The following is a 13,596-nucleotide window of genomic DNA, read 5'->3' on the forward strand; positions in this document are numbered from 1 at the left end:
ATATGTGCAGGAGTTCAAAGAAAAACGCACAAAAACGGCTGTGCTCTAGGGTAAGAACCCTGGGGTCCAGCATAAAGGTCAAGAACGAAGCCTTGAACTGGGAGTCTGGCTCGAGATCCAGTTCATCTTGCCACTCGCTGGCTGCTGGGACTAGGCCAAGCGCCTAAACCTCTAAGTCTGTTTATTCAGGGACAACGGGATTTATCACCTATGGTGCAGTGTGGAGGTAGTAACTAAGGAACTCAGTCTCATAGTACCTCACATACTCATGAAGCATTAAGTATTCTAACTGTGTTTTCGTAAGACCATTATCAACTTATCATAACAATCTGCTTTCCTAATGACTGGCCCTCAAGCCCTCGGAAAAGTCCTCTGTGGGGTTTGCCAGTCTTTCCACAAGGTGATGCCCCAGTTCTTCTCAGTTTAGCTATGGTCGAACACTAGTCCCCGGAGTTGAGGGAGACTGTGCTGAGGACTTGGGGTCAGAAATGGACAGTCCCAGCTCTGTGGCCCAGTGCAAGCGCTGGCACCCTCCATCTGTGAAGTAAGGGAAGGTGGCTGGCAGTAGGCAGCAGCCTGTGCTCCTGCGTGAATGGAATTAAGAACTTTGGGTGTGGTCAAGAACGCTTCCTTTTAGAGAGACCAGAAGTTACAGGCCCCCAAAACAAGGGAAGGAAATGCCTCCCTTGTGGAATGCATTCCGCAGCCAAAAACCAAAACCAAACCCTGAAAACCTCTCAGCAGTGACAGATTTCTGAGAGGCACTGAGCAATATGGAACATGGGTGTGGCCCACACGCAAACTGCTCTGACAAGCGGCTGCTGGCGGGGGGCGCAGGCAAGCTTACGCTCCACCCCGCCCCACCTGGAAGAGGGACACACACACACACACCCAGTCACATTGAGCGGCCTTGAGGCAAGAGGACTTGGGAGGGGCTGAGGCGATGGGCTGCAGTTGGAGTGCACTGTCCGACTCTATATGATCCCATAGATGGCAGCCCACCAGGCTCCCCCGTCCCTGGGATTCTCCAGGCAAGAACACCGGAGTGGGTTGCCATTTCCTTCTCCAATGCATGAAAATGAAAGTGAAAGTGAAGTCGCTCAGTCGTGTCCTCCCCTCGGCGACCCCATGGACTGCAGCCTTCCAGGCTCCTCTATCCATGGGATTTTCCAGCCAAGAGTACTGGAGTGGGGTGCCATTGCCTTCTCTGACTTAAATGGACTTTTCCTGTTATTCTGAGATGGCACCGGTGTGAGGACCCACTGCCTACGGCTGCGAGAAAGAAAAACCCCCTTCCTGTACTGTGTCCCTTCTCCTGTCTTTCCATGACCCCTCACAAAACTGATTCTTCTTGAGAAAAGCATTTCTGACAACAGGATCATCTGCAGGACCACTGAACAGGCCTTCTTAACAAGGAGCAACTGCTGACAAGAGCCTTGCCCACGCCAAGAAAAGGTATCTGGAATGCCTAGCTCTGAAGTGCCCGTAGGCACTGGTGGCTGTCCACAATTACCTGAATGTCCATCTCATGGGCCCAGGGTTCAAGGCAAATTCACCAGCTGCCAGATCTTCACCAACTAGGCAAAGCCTCTGGAATGTTTCCGCTGACCCCACAGCAGAAACCTCTGAGTACTCACACAAAAATGTCATCCCGAGGCATGATGTGGTTTAAACCTTCATCCATTTGGAAAATCTTGTGGAACCGGTGATTATACACATCTGTGACCACCATCTAAGAATCAACAGGATAGCGTACTTAATACTCAGGTGCAGATGAAAAAAAAATGTGCTGCAGGGGTGCTGCTTCCAGAGAGATTACAACGTGGCCAGGCCCAGAGCTCAGGGGTCAAGGTCTAATGGAAAGCAGCAAGGATCCAGACGCATCTGCCCTCCAGTGGTGGGAAGTGGGTGTGGACCAGAGGCCAGTCGTCATCCAGAGCGCTCTGGGGTGTCCCTTGGGGCTGGAAGTCCCCAAGCCATCCTCACACAGAGTGGAAAAAACCAAACCCCAACCACCAAGACCTACAACTTGACACCAGCAGGAGGTGCAAGGGGAGTGGGGAGAAGGGCACTGGCCAGGGCTGGGACTGGGACAGGGGAGGGGTTGGGGGGTCTCCAGGAGGAGGGGTCCTCATGCATGGAGAGGTCTTCACTTTCCCCACCTCCACGTGGGGTCAGGCTCAGCAGAAGCGCCAGCACGAGCAACTGTTTTAAAATAAAGATTTCCTTTGGGACAGGAAAGAACATGAAGCTTCTTACATTATAGATGAGGTCAAAGTCAGGTAAGAAGGGGAGGGGAGGTGACAGCAGAGTCCCACTCCTGGCCCTCTGACCATAGCCAGGTGTCCTCCATGATGGAAAGACTGTTCCAAGGGCCAGAAGGGACAGTCTCAGCCACACTGAGCACAGTGAATGGGGACCAGGATGTCAGAGGCATCCAGATACAATCACATGTGCTGGCCCGTAAGAACCACGCCCCAAAAAGTGACTAAAAGTTTGAAAACTAATTCCAAAGGACTGAAATGTCCCCAGTAGGCAGAGAGCCACAAAACACCCCGCCTTACATTTTCTGCAGCAATGCCAGATAGTTTGGAGAGCGCCTCGCACAGGTCGGACACGGCCCCCATCAGTGGCACAACCACGCGGTACTGCAGAGGAGAGAGCAGAGGGGTGATGAAAATGCTCTGGAGAGGGGCGGGGAGATGAGGTGGGAGGAGCAGGCACCATGGAGGGCGGAGGTGCCCGTGGTGGGGTCAGGGCCAGACGAGCTGCCAGCAGAGCGAACAGGCAAGTCTTTGGCCTCAATGTCTGTCTCTCTATTCAGGCAGCACCACATAGTAGCTGGGCCATCTCTTTCTCTGCTACACGTGCCTTCGTTTTTTTTCTTACCTTTTTGGAGATGTTCATTACTTCCTTTTAAAAAATGTTAAAATTCTACAAACTGCCAACCAGTCCTTGTCATCTTTCTTTAGAGACAGAAGAAAATAAAACTAGAAGCGGCATTCAGTGAGTCGTCAGCTGGGCTGAACACCTTTCCATCTAGCCTTTTGCTCTGGCCAGGCTCTCCCAGTGATTCAGGGATGAACATGACCAAGGAAAGTACTGTTTCTAGTTCCCTAACGTTCAGATTTAAGTATCGTGTACCAGATCAGCTAGGTTCCTTTAGACAAACGAATGAAGCATGGGGGGAAAAGGTGACGGCAGAGCCCAGAGGACCTCCACAACACACATTTTTTAAAAAACCCTTCATTCATTTGGCTGTCCCGGGCCTTAGTTGCAGCACACAGACTCTCTAGTTGTGATGCATGAGCTTAGTGGCCCTGTGGTATCTGAGATCACAGTTCCCCAACCAGGGATTGAACTTGGGAGCCACACACTGGAAGGCGGACTCTTAACCACTGGATCACCACCCAGAAGTCCCCACGATGTGCTGGAATGCCATAGGACTACACAGAGGTCTGATGGCAGACACAGGCACATGCTCAAGGAAAGCACCAAGGGGCTTCAGAGGCAGCTGATGGAGCTCCTGTCGTAACAGATGGAAGCAGCACCACTCTGGGTCTGCAGGCCTCTCACAAGGGATACATGAGGGTGCCTACTCTCTTACCTGCGTAGGCCTGCAGCGAGGGTCAGCAGGAACTAGGAAGATCTCCATAACTCGGTCTTTCTTCAAGGGCAGCGGGAGAGTTAGATAGCAAAACGGGTCAAAGGTCACAGAAACCTTAGCACATTCTGGGCAAACCAATGTAGATTTGAAGAGGCCATGGAACGTGTCCACGATCACAGAATCATTCCTCAACCTATGATTCTCCCAGGCTTCCTTTGCCACCACCTGGAAGAAAGGAAAGCGGACAAATAAAACATTCTCAACATCTCCCAGTTCTTAACTTCTGCATCCGGAATGATTCACAGCAAAATCTGAGATGGACTGTGAGCCAGTCTGTGAAGCCAAGTACTGGGTCCAGGCCAGTGAGGGCCAGGACTGCTCTTAGCACACCAGACTCACTGCACACGCCAGCCCAGTCCCACATGTAACAAAGTGCAAACGCAGGGTCTATGTGACACAGACAGCACTGTGGACACACGAGCCTGACAGGGGGGGAACTGTTTCCTAAGCTCCCAATAATTCAGAGGCCCTTCAGGGACTTCCCTGGTGGTCCTGGAGTTCAGACTTGGCCTTCCAAAGCAGGTGAGTGTGGGTTCAATCCCTGGTCAGGGAGCTAAGATGCCACATGCCTCTTGGACAAAAAAAAGAAAAACCAAAACCAGAAGCAACAAGTTTAATAAGAATTTTTAAAAAATGGTTCACATAAAAAAAACACCATTTGAATTAAAAAAAAAAAAAAGCTGCTTCATGAGCTGGCTCATGGTTTTTCCTTTAAGATGTGAATTCTACTTTAAAGTATTCACATTGAGGGGACTTCCCTGGCAGCCCCAGGGAAGTGGTTAAGACTCCACACTTCCATTGCAGGGGGCCTACAGCCTTGAGCCCTGGTTGGGGAACTAAGATTCCACAAGCTACACAGTGTAGCCAAAAATTAAACAAATAAATTAATTAAATAAAAATTTAAAGCATTCATATTGATCGTCCCAATGTGACAGGATAACTTAAACACTAAATTCCCTCTTTAGAGATCTGAAAATCAAGGCAAAAAAAAAAGTGCCCTAAATAATATTAATCACAAAATATTTTAACAATCATAGTTGGATTTTAATGAAAGGAATAATAATCCCAAATACCCAAACTACAGGCACTTGACAGTTTTCAGGGGATTCCCTGGTGGCTCAGATGGTCTGGTATACCAATAAGGAGCATCAGAGGTAACCAGAGTTAAGACCTTCTGTAATCTGCAACACATTTCTCTATGAGACTGCATGTCCACGTCACCAACAACAGTGAGAGAAAACAAGGCCCCACCACCAATACTCTGAAACCAGAAGAAGGCCCCTGGAGGTGCCTTCTGTGGAATACTTCTGTCCAAAAGTCTCCAGGATCATACCGCATCTGGCCGCCCATTGGCATCCTTCAGCTCTAGGTAGGGTTTCTTCTTCACACGGTTCAGGTCTTCATGCAATCCATCTAGAAGAAAGGCTAAAAGCTCCTGAGAGTCTTGTTGTTGGTAGCCAGAAAACTGAGGGGCAAAACGTCCCACCTGAGTCTACAATAAAAGCAACCATATTAGAAGGTTTTCAGTTATAAAGAACCAGGGAAGTCAGATGGGAAACTGTCATCAGAAATAACTTTGCAGTCACCTAGGACCAGAAGGAAGACCCTTGGTCCAGCAGTCCCATTAACTTTGCAAGGGCCTAAAGGCAGATAGTTCTCACCGGAGAAAAGAGAGCTACGATTTGAAATTCAGGATGACTACAGATTGGGAACCTGAGCCACCACCCTACAAGCAGAGTGAACACTGACTCCCTAACTACATCTCCTAAGTGCAGACGTGAATCCCTCTCCAACCTCCTCCTTTGGTTGAGTCTCTGTAAGAACTTCACAAATGGTACCTGCACCAGCCAGAGGAATCCTCCTATACAAAAGAGCCCTCCTAAGGGATAGAGAGTTTGGGATGGGCATGTATACACTGCTATATTTATAATGGAAAACAAACAAGGATGTACTGAATAGCACATGTACCATGTTCCATGTTATCTGGCAGCCTGGATGGGAGGGGAGCTTGGGGCAGAATGGATGCGTGTATAGTTGTGGCTGAGTCCCTTTGCTGTCCACCCGAAACTATCTCAACATTGTTAATCAGCTATACTCCAATACAAAATAAAAAGTTTAATTTTAAAAAAAGAGAAGAGAGAGCCCTCCTGGCCATAAATGTCTGCCCTGTACTGTTCTACGTCACTGATCCTCAGAATGCAGTGCCCAACCAGTGGCATCAGCAATACCTGAGCGCTTGACAGAAATGCATGATCTCAGGCCCCAGCCCAGACCTATGGAAACAGAAACTCTGGGAATAGTCATTTACATGCATTGCCCAGTGATTAATGTGACCAAGAGGATGGAAAGAATTTGTTGTCAATTTTAATAATATAACGTTTTAATTTTCTCCTTGAGCTTAGGTGCTATTTTTTTCCCTCTGTGAATCAGATGCTTCATTAAGTCTCCTTGAACCAAGCAGGACTCCCAGATTTCACCACATGGAGGCAAGCCACTATCTCCCTCGGCAGGAACATTCAGAGCAAAGGAAGGAAGAACTGTGTCCAGCGCCCACTGCAGTTCACCCACATCCCCATCTTCCTAACTGACAGATCCAAGTGAGAACTGCCCCTCACACCACCTTCCCAGACTGTCAACCCAATTCCTGACCTAAGGGGCTCAATTGAAACCACAGTTGGTGTAAGTTCCAGTCTCAGAGAATCTGGGAGAACCTCTCAGATAACACTGGATATTAGGTTGAATTTGTAAGGTCTGGCTTAGGGTACCAGCCATTTAAAGTGGCTCAGCTGGTAAAGAATCTGCCTGCAATGCGGGAGACCTGGGTTCAGTCCCTGGGGTGGGAAGATCCCCTGGAGAAGGGAGCAGTTACCCACTCCAGTATTGTGGCCTGGAGAATTCCACGGACTGTATAGTCGATGGGGTCCCAAAGAGTTAGTTAGACATGACTGAGCGACTTTCACTTTTTTCACTGTAGAATATGGCATTCTGAGCAAGCAGCTTACAATACAAATGATATCTGAAGAACCCTCATCCCAGAGGTGAGGCTTAAGTCACGCAAAATAAGTACATGCTAAACGACGGAACAGAAAAGAAGGATCTGACCATGCAGTCTCAGAGCCCATCTTAATGCCAAAGTGCAAGTAAGGGAATACTTCATTACAACGTTAAATCACTCTCCCCAAATTAGGAAAAAGGAAAGACATGTATCAACCTACTTTGAACATGCGAGGTGCCACGTGAGCATCCCTGCCTGACCACATCTGCTTAATGAGCTCTGCGTAGGCCTCTGCAATTTCCCCTTTCATTCCCAGGGGGTTGTCCCTGTTGATTTCGGCTTCGTATTCATCTTTGAGAAAGTAGTCGGTCAACGGCGCTGTGTTGCTTAAGCACTGAAAGAGAAATGATCACAGCTCACACGCCTTCTAGAAAGCACACAGACACACAGGAAAAACCCAGTTCTAAATGAATGGTGAAGGCCACTCCAACAAAATGAAGGTCACTCCCTTCAGATTCTCTGGAGGGCTCACAACAGGAAGGCACAGTCTCTCAAAGGCCAGGGCTGGTGGCCACATAGTGATGAACCCTCCAGGAACACTGTCTTGAGACAAGTCACCGCCTAAGAACCGCCTCTGACACAAGCTGAGGGCAGAGGCCGTTGATCCCAAGTGCCTGATCACACAGTTTACTCCTTCACTCTATCAGTATATTTACAGACACTGCTTAATTTTTCAGGTGTTTAAAACAGTCTGGTTTTCCTAGCACAAACCCCTCCCACTTGTTATGTGTTACTTTTACTTAGACCTCACTGATTTTGATCTGCTAAAATTTTATCTACATTACTTGCTTCTACAGTTGTGAGATAGTAATCTGTATCCTTTTCCTATAATACACTGTAACTGTAAGGAGAATTACTTTCAAGTGAATTCTATGAGTTTCAGCAAATTAACAAACTGAAGGTCATCTTTAGGGACCCCCAAACTTGCAATGGTGTCAGCAATGAAGGCAGTTATTAGGGACTGTGCCCTCTTAAGTTTGTAGCTGGACTCTAACTCCAGCCCATGATCCCAACAGTCCCATTACACAGTATGCGCCCAATAAATATTTGGTGGATGAATAAATGAAGTCAACAGGCATGAGCTGAGACAGCTCATTGGTGAAGATGGTCAGCCTCAGGCAAGAATACAGTGGCATGGTACCAGCTGCTCTGAGATCTCATCCCATTAGAGACCAACCAGGCATGTATTCCAGTACTTTTTGAAGATCATTCTCTAAGGGTCAACAAAACTCAAAATATTTTCATTATAAAACCAAACCAAACTGAGAAGACATTTTGAAGCCAGGAATACTGATGAGGCCATTCTGTACCACCCAGGGGCTATGCACTGGCAGAGATTCCTGAAGCACTAACCACAGGTTGTTAGGGACCCTGGAGAGGATCCTCCCGACACAGCAGAGGCCACTCCCACACCAGCCTCAAGTACTGTGGAGACACGATGTTAAATGAGACGGCAGCTCTCCCTCCTACCTGCAAAGCAGAGTTCATGAAGCAGGTGTTCCCCAGGTTTCCGAGTCCACAGAGCCCAGGTTGGACGTGAGTCAATGGGGACTCCTGACAATTATACGAAGCAGAGAAGCCAGATCCACTGGAAAACATAACCCACACCAGCAATCAAGTGAGTGCTGCTCACATGCCCTCAAGATGCCTCTTGGGGCTTCACCTGTGCCTCTAGAATTCTCACTTGATAATGACCCCATGATATAAGTTCTCTTTACTCCCCTCCCCAGCCCTCCAGCTCCCCCAACCCCGCCTTGACCTGACATGGTAATAGGTGGTAAGCACATCCTTAAGGGGAAGAGAAGAGAGGCTGTTTGAATCCTCTGCTCTCTAGCTTTATTATGGAGAAAGAAATGGCAACCCACTCCAGAATTCTTGCTTTGGAAATCCCATGGACAGAGGCGCTTAGTGGGCTACAGTCCACGGGGTCGCAAAGGCTTTGGCAAACGCTAATTCTATATACCTCCAGAGGGCTAAGTGCCAGGTGACTTCGGGGAAGAGCACTGTGGTTACCAGGATGGAAGCCTGCACCTGCTACCACCCACCCGGCCACGCTTGGTCTTGGAGGTGCCTGAGTGTGCGTGCACTCTCTCTCGCCTCATCTTCCTCTACCACCCTATCTGCGCTCTATGGCAGGTGCTCTGACACACCTGGAAAAAGGATCACAGCCACACAAAAGAGAAGCAGGCAGTCCATGTCCCACCCCCCCTGCAGCTGACAGTCACCCCGATAGCCATTCTGCCAGAAGGCCAGCCATCCCTTCACAGACAAATGCAGTGATGGGAAAACACCAGCTGGTAGGAAGACAAGCAACGTACACCAGAACCAGGAAGCACTCTACTGGGGGATGAAACGGAAGGAGAAGCCACATGCAGCGGGTTCTCATGGGGAACCCGAGTCCTGCCTGTGCTCAGGGCAGCAGCAGAGGAGCTGTCAGGGAGGGCCCAGGAGAGGACTCGGCAGGAAAGGAAGGAAAGTGAAAGGACCTGCTCTTACCCCCTGCTGACACCGGAGCTGTGCATCCCCGAGGTGTTAGTGCTATCACCATTTGCAATGGGAGAGGCAGATACTGAGGAATAGGGACTTGCTGATGATTTTGGAGAGGTAGTAAAATTTCTGCTAGGCGCAGTGCCTGATCTGGGAGAGAGAAGAGAAACAATGCTACTGACTTTGTGCACGAAGCAAGCCCTCTTTAAGGCTTGCTTGAGAAGAAGATGTCTTCTCAAGAAACACATGTTCTCCACATTCAGTTATTTAAAATTAATTGCAAACAGCTGGTTTTCATGCTACTTTAAGTTAAATTTTCATTGATGTGAGAGTAAAGAAATTAATTGGTCTTCCTGTCTCATTCATCTACATGGTCATACACTGAATCTTTCAGTGAGATAAATCAACCACAAGGCTGACCTTCAGGGCATCCTGGTTTGATTGATAAATCATCAGCTTTAAGACTTGCCAGTGAAAAAGAAAGAAAAATGGTGATAAGAGATGAATTATCTCAAAACACTAGACCCAAATTAAACAGATGGCTGTAAGTATACCAGAACACGAAAATGGCAACTTAGTATCACTGTGCTATTCCAGGCAACTGCTTTTGTTTCCTGAAATTTACCAAAGTGAAAAACCTGTTTCAAACTTTGTTTCAGTATTTTTCAGTGTCTTATTTTAGATTCATTCCTAATTTCAGACTAATTAACTCAAGTGCTAATTGCCCCAAATCTTAAATTGACAACAATTTTATCAAGTTTTCTACCAAAATCCACTTAAGACAGGTAGAAGGAAATGAGTTGTAGGCAATGTTTCAAATACGTACAATGGTGATTTTCCTTCCAGATTGGGAGTTATTTTTAGAATAGAGAAAATAATTAAGTTGTATTGTCCCTGCAGAGTGCCCAGCCTCATGGGATCTGATATCAACCAGGGCTCCCTGTGAGAAGAAAGTGGGGTGTGGCAATAAAGATGAGCGATCCTGTACCCACACTGTAGGGAGATGTCAGGGACTATTTAGGGGCCTCAATGGGTGTCAGAAACTGAGTTCTGCTTCACACTCTGAAGTCACAGCAAGGGAAAGGGAAAGAGGGCTCCCCAGGCTCTCAAACACCCACAGAAATGTACCTTCTCTAATCCTGAAGAGCATTTGCTTCACTGAGCCTCATCTTCATGCTGCAGAGAAGTCCAACAACTATGGCAGTTCCTTAAGTGAGGCTTGGCAGAGCCAAGGGACACACTCTTATGGCACACAGGGGACTTCAACAAACATCTCAGGCCTGTCCTACGTGCTGCCAGAATGCCCAACCTCCTATGCAGACAAGCTGCTACCCAAGGCTGGGCTCATACAGCAGACTGTTAACTCAGGTCTGCAGATACTACAAGACAGTGAAATTCAATTTCTGACGTACAAACCTCAAGGCACGTGGCTTAACACTCCCTTTTTCAGTCATCATTCACTGGTAACTTATTTTATTCTCTAAACTTAAGAGGGCAAAAATCCATAGAAGGCCGTTACATGTATTTAAGATCTGTCAACTTCTTAAACAGACAACCCTTCTGGTTGAAATGAAAGAAAATGAGAAAACTTTTATTTGACATTCATATACAATGTTTCAGGAGATAGTGCCAGTAGTTTTCAGAGTAAACTCAGTCAAAAAAAATCCAGGGACTTCCCTGGTGGTCTCATGGTTAAGAATCTGCCTTCCAATTCAGGGGGTGCACGTTCAATACCTGATCAAGGAACTAAAATCCCACATGCCTTGTGGTCACACACTGCAATAAACGATGACCCAGCTGAGATCCAACACAGCCATAAGTAAATAAAAATTAAAAAAAAAAAAAAGAAACCTAATGATGACCATCTAAGGATGTATTTTATATACCTGAAAACCTACATAATACAAAGTGCTTTTTGTTGTTTTTTAAACTCTACTTTTGACAGACAAATCAAAAAGTAAGACCTCTGTACAGAATGACTTGACCTGTACCTGGGAAACGCTTGGACGCTTATCACTTGTCAGGCAACTTGAGAGCATACCTGAGGGTGCTGCAAGCTGGGAAGCAGGCAATGGTAGAAAGGAACTGACATGGGGCAAGACCTCACTATCAACTGTGACCGAGTCTCATGCCACAAACATTCTGAAAACAGAGGCTACGTCTCCAGATAATGGGCCCTCTACTCCCAAAAGATACTCTGGCCAAGCCTCTGGTCTCCTGGCACCTTTCTCCTGAGCCATCTCCTGGTCCCAGGCATGCCAGGTCGTTACCATCACAACTGCAACGAGCACTGACTAATGGCTCTGTAACACTCATGCCTGCCCCTCACGCCTGCCCTCCTTGCTCCGCTGCACTCTGCCTGCCTCTCAGACACTCTCCAGGCTGAATGCTACACTGCGGAGGAGTCCACTCTTTAAGTCCATTCTCTGGCCTCAGAGCCCAGCATCTGGCATTATCCTTAAGACAACAACCAACGATCACAATCCTCACTGCCTTCACAACATGCTAGGCTGTGATCTTCCCCACACACACCATCACTGTTAACCCTCACCTGAGTGCAACTCAAATCTCCATTTCCGGAACACTGGCCTCTTCTAGCTATGGGCAAGCAGCCTTTAAAGGAGATGATGGAAAATAAATAAATAAATAAAGGAGACGGTGGCACAGAGCTAACTAGGCCTTATAGATATCAGGCAAGTACAGTTAGAATTAAGAGAGAGACAAAAAAATTGTGACCAGATCTAGAGAAAACCTTGGCAGAACTAACAGAGAGGCTGGAGTAATCCACAGAAAAGGGAAAAAAAATAACTGCAGATGCTCACAATTAACCAGGTGGCTCTCACTGGTGAAAAAAAGGCTGAATGGCAACATTTCAATATGCTTTCCTCTTGCCAGGATACATGGAAAATTGATTTCATGAGTGGGTTTTCTTTAAAAAAAAAAAAGGATTAAGCCAATCACTGACATCCCCTGGATGATACATTCACTTGACGTACTTTTCACATTCCTTCAATTTCATCCTACATCTTCTTTGACAAACAACATGTTACTGAACATGGCTGGTTTAAAAAAAAAATCCGATTTGAGTTTGTCTTTTGAATAAGTTGAACGCATCTATAGGCATTCTAATTACTGTTATAGCTGGACTTAATTCAGTCTCCTATGTTTTTTAATTACCATACTTTTCACTTTTTTTTCCCCCTCTTTCTTGCCTTCCATCTCAATTTCCCTTTTAGGTATGACGGTTTCCTAGCTGCATCCTATGGCACTGTGATTTGTAACAAGAAATACATGCTTTGGTTTGGTGCAAGATTCTTGGTACACAGCCTCTAAAACTGTTGCAATGTCTTAAGTGGTAAGAGTAATCGGAACACCTTTGGTTATATATTGGTCTTCTATCTTTGGTTCCTGAAAATGCACCAAAGTGATAAAAATGAAAAGTGTCCGTTGTTCCTCCCAACACAGACCTTTCAACAACATCTCAATTTACGCATATGACCTTTGGAAAGTTCCAAAGGATTGGTGGGGATGGGGGGCAGCTTGCTGCTGGCCAGGGGAATCAACCTTGTGATGAGAAGGTTGGATCTTTTGCCCTTACCCCCACACACCCACCTCTGGAGAGGGGAGAGGGGCTAGAGATTGAGTTCTGTCTCCAATGGCCAAGCAGTTTAATCAATTCTGCCTGCTTACTGAAGCGTCCACAAAAACCCCTGAAGTATGAGTTTTGCTGAGCCTCCAGGTTGGTGAATACATGGAGGTGCTAAAAGGGTGACTGCCTGGAGAAGGCACACAAGCACCTCACTTTTCTCCTGTACCTTGGCTATCCATCTCTACCATTTCACTGTTCCAGAGTTATACCTTTCCATGATAAAGTGGTCAAATAGCAAGCTAACTGAGTTCTGTAAACTGTTATAGCAAAGTATCAAGCCCAAGAAGAGAGTTGTGGGAACTTGATTTACAGCCAGTGGGTCATCAGAAGCACAGGTTAACACCCTGGCTTTGGGAGTGGCATCTGTAGGGGAGGCAACCCTGTGGGACGGAATCCTGAACCTGTGGGGTCTGATGCTATCTCCAGATGAACAGTTGCAGAACTGAGTTAAATTGCAGGACACCCAGCTGGTTTCAGAGAATTGATTAGCATGAAGGAAAACCTTCACATACTGGGTGGCTAGAAGTACTAGTAGAATAAAGTTGTTTTTTTTTTTCATCTCCCAATAGCTATTCTTCCATTCTTCTTTAGTTTCCAAATCCCGAGTTTTAGCTAGACCCTTGCAACTGCTGAAAGGCATTTCCCAGCCTCCTTTGAAGCCAGGTGTGGTCATAGAATTTACCAGAGATATAAAGGGCCATCTTCTAGGTGATTTCTGGGAAATTTCCTTACAAGGAA

At 46.8% G+C, this 13,596-nt stretch overlaps 1 protein-coding gene across 2 annotated transcripts in view; it reads right to left on the minus strand.

The window, feature by feature from the left end:
- Nucleotides 1-13,596, minus strand: part of USP4 (ubiquitin specific peptidase 4) — a 39,575-nt gene that overhangs the window by 11,995 nt on the left and 13,984 nt on the right. Inside the window, exons 7-13 of one of the 2 annotated variants that reach the window (XM_040246934.1) lie at nt 9,219-9,359; nt 8,193-8,310; nt 6,883-7,056; nt 5,001-5,159; nt 3,608-3,832; nt 2,565-2,648; nt 1,638-1,732 (exon numbers count right to left, since the gene is read on the minus strand). In XM_040246934.1, the coding sequence (XP_040102868.1) occupies nt 1,638-1,732; nt 2,565-2,648; nt 3,608-3,832; nt 5,001-5,159; nt 6,883-7,056; nt 8,193-8,310; nt 9,219-9,359 (996 nt within the window). The remainder of the gene's footprint in view (nt 1-1,637; nt 1,733-2,564; nt 2,649-3,607; nt 3,833-5,000; nt 5,160-6,882; nt 7,057-8,192; nt 8,311-9,218; nt 9,360-13,596) is intronic. The other variant, XM_040246935.1, reaches the window with a different exon arrangement.

The sequence above is a fragment of the Oryx dammah genome, unplaced genomic scaffold, assembly GCF_014754425.2.
Source record: "Oryx dammah isolate SB20612 unplaced genomic scaffold, SCBI_Odam_1.1 HiC_scaffold_9, whole genome shotgun sequence".
NCBI classification, from domain to species: domain Eukaryota; kingdom Metazoa; phylum Chordata; class Mammalia; order Artiodactyla; family Bovidae; genus Oryx; species Oryx dammah.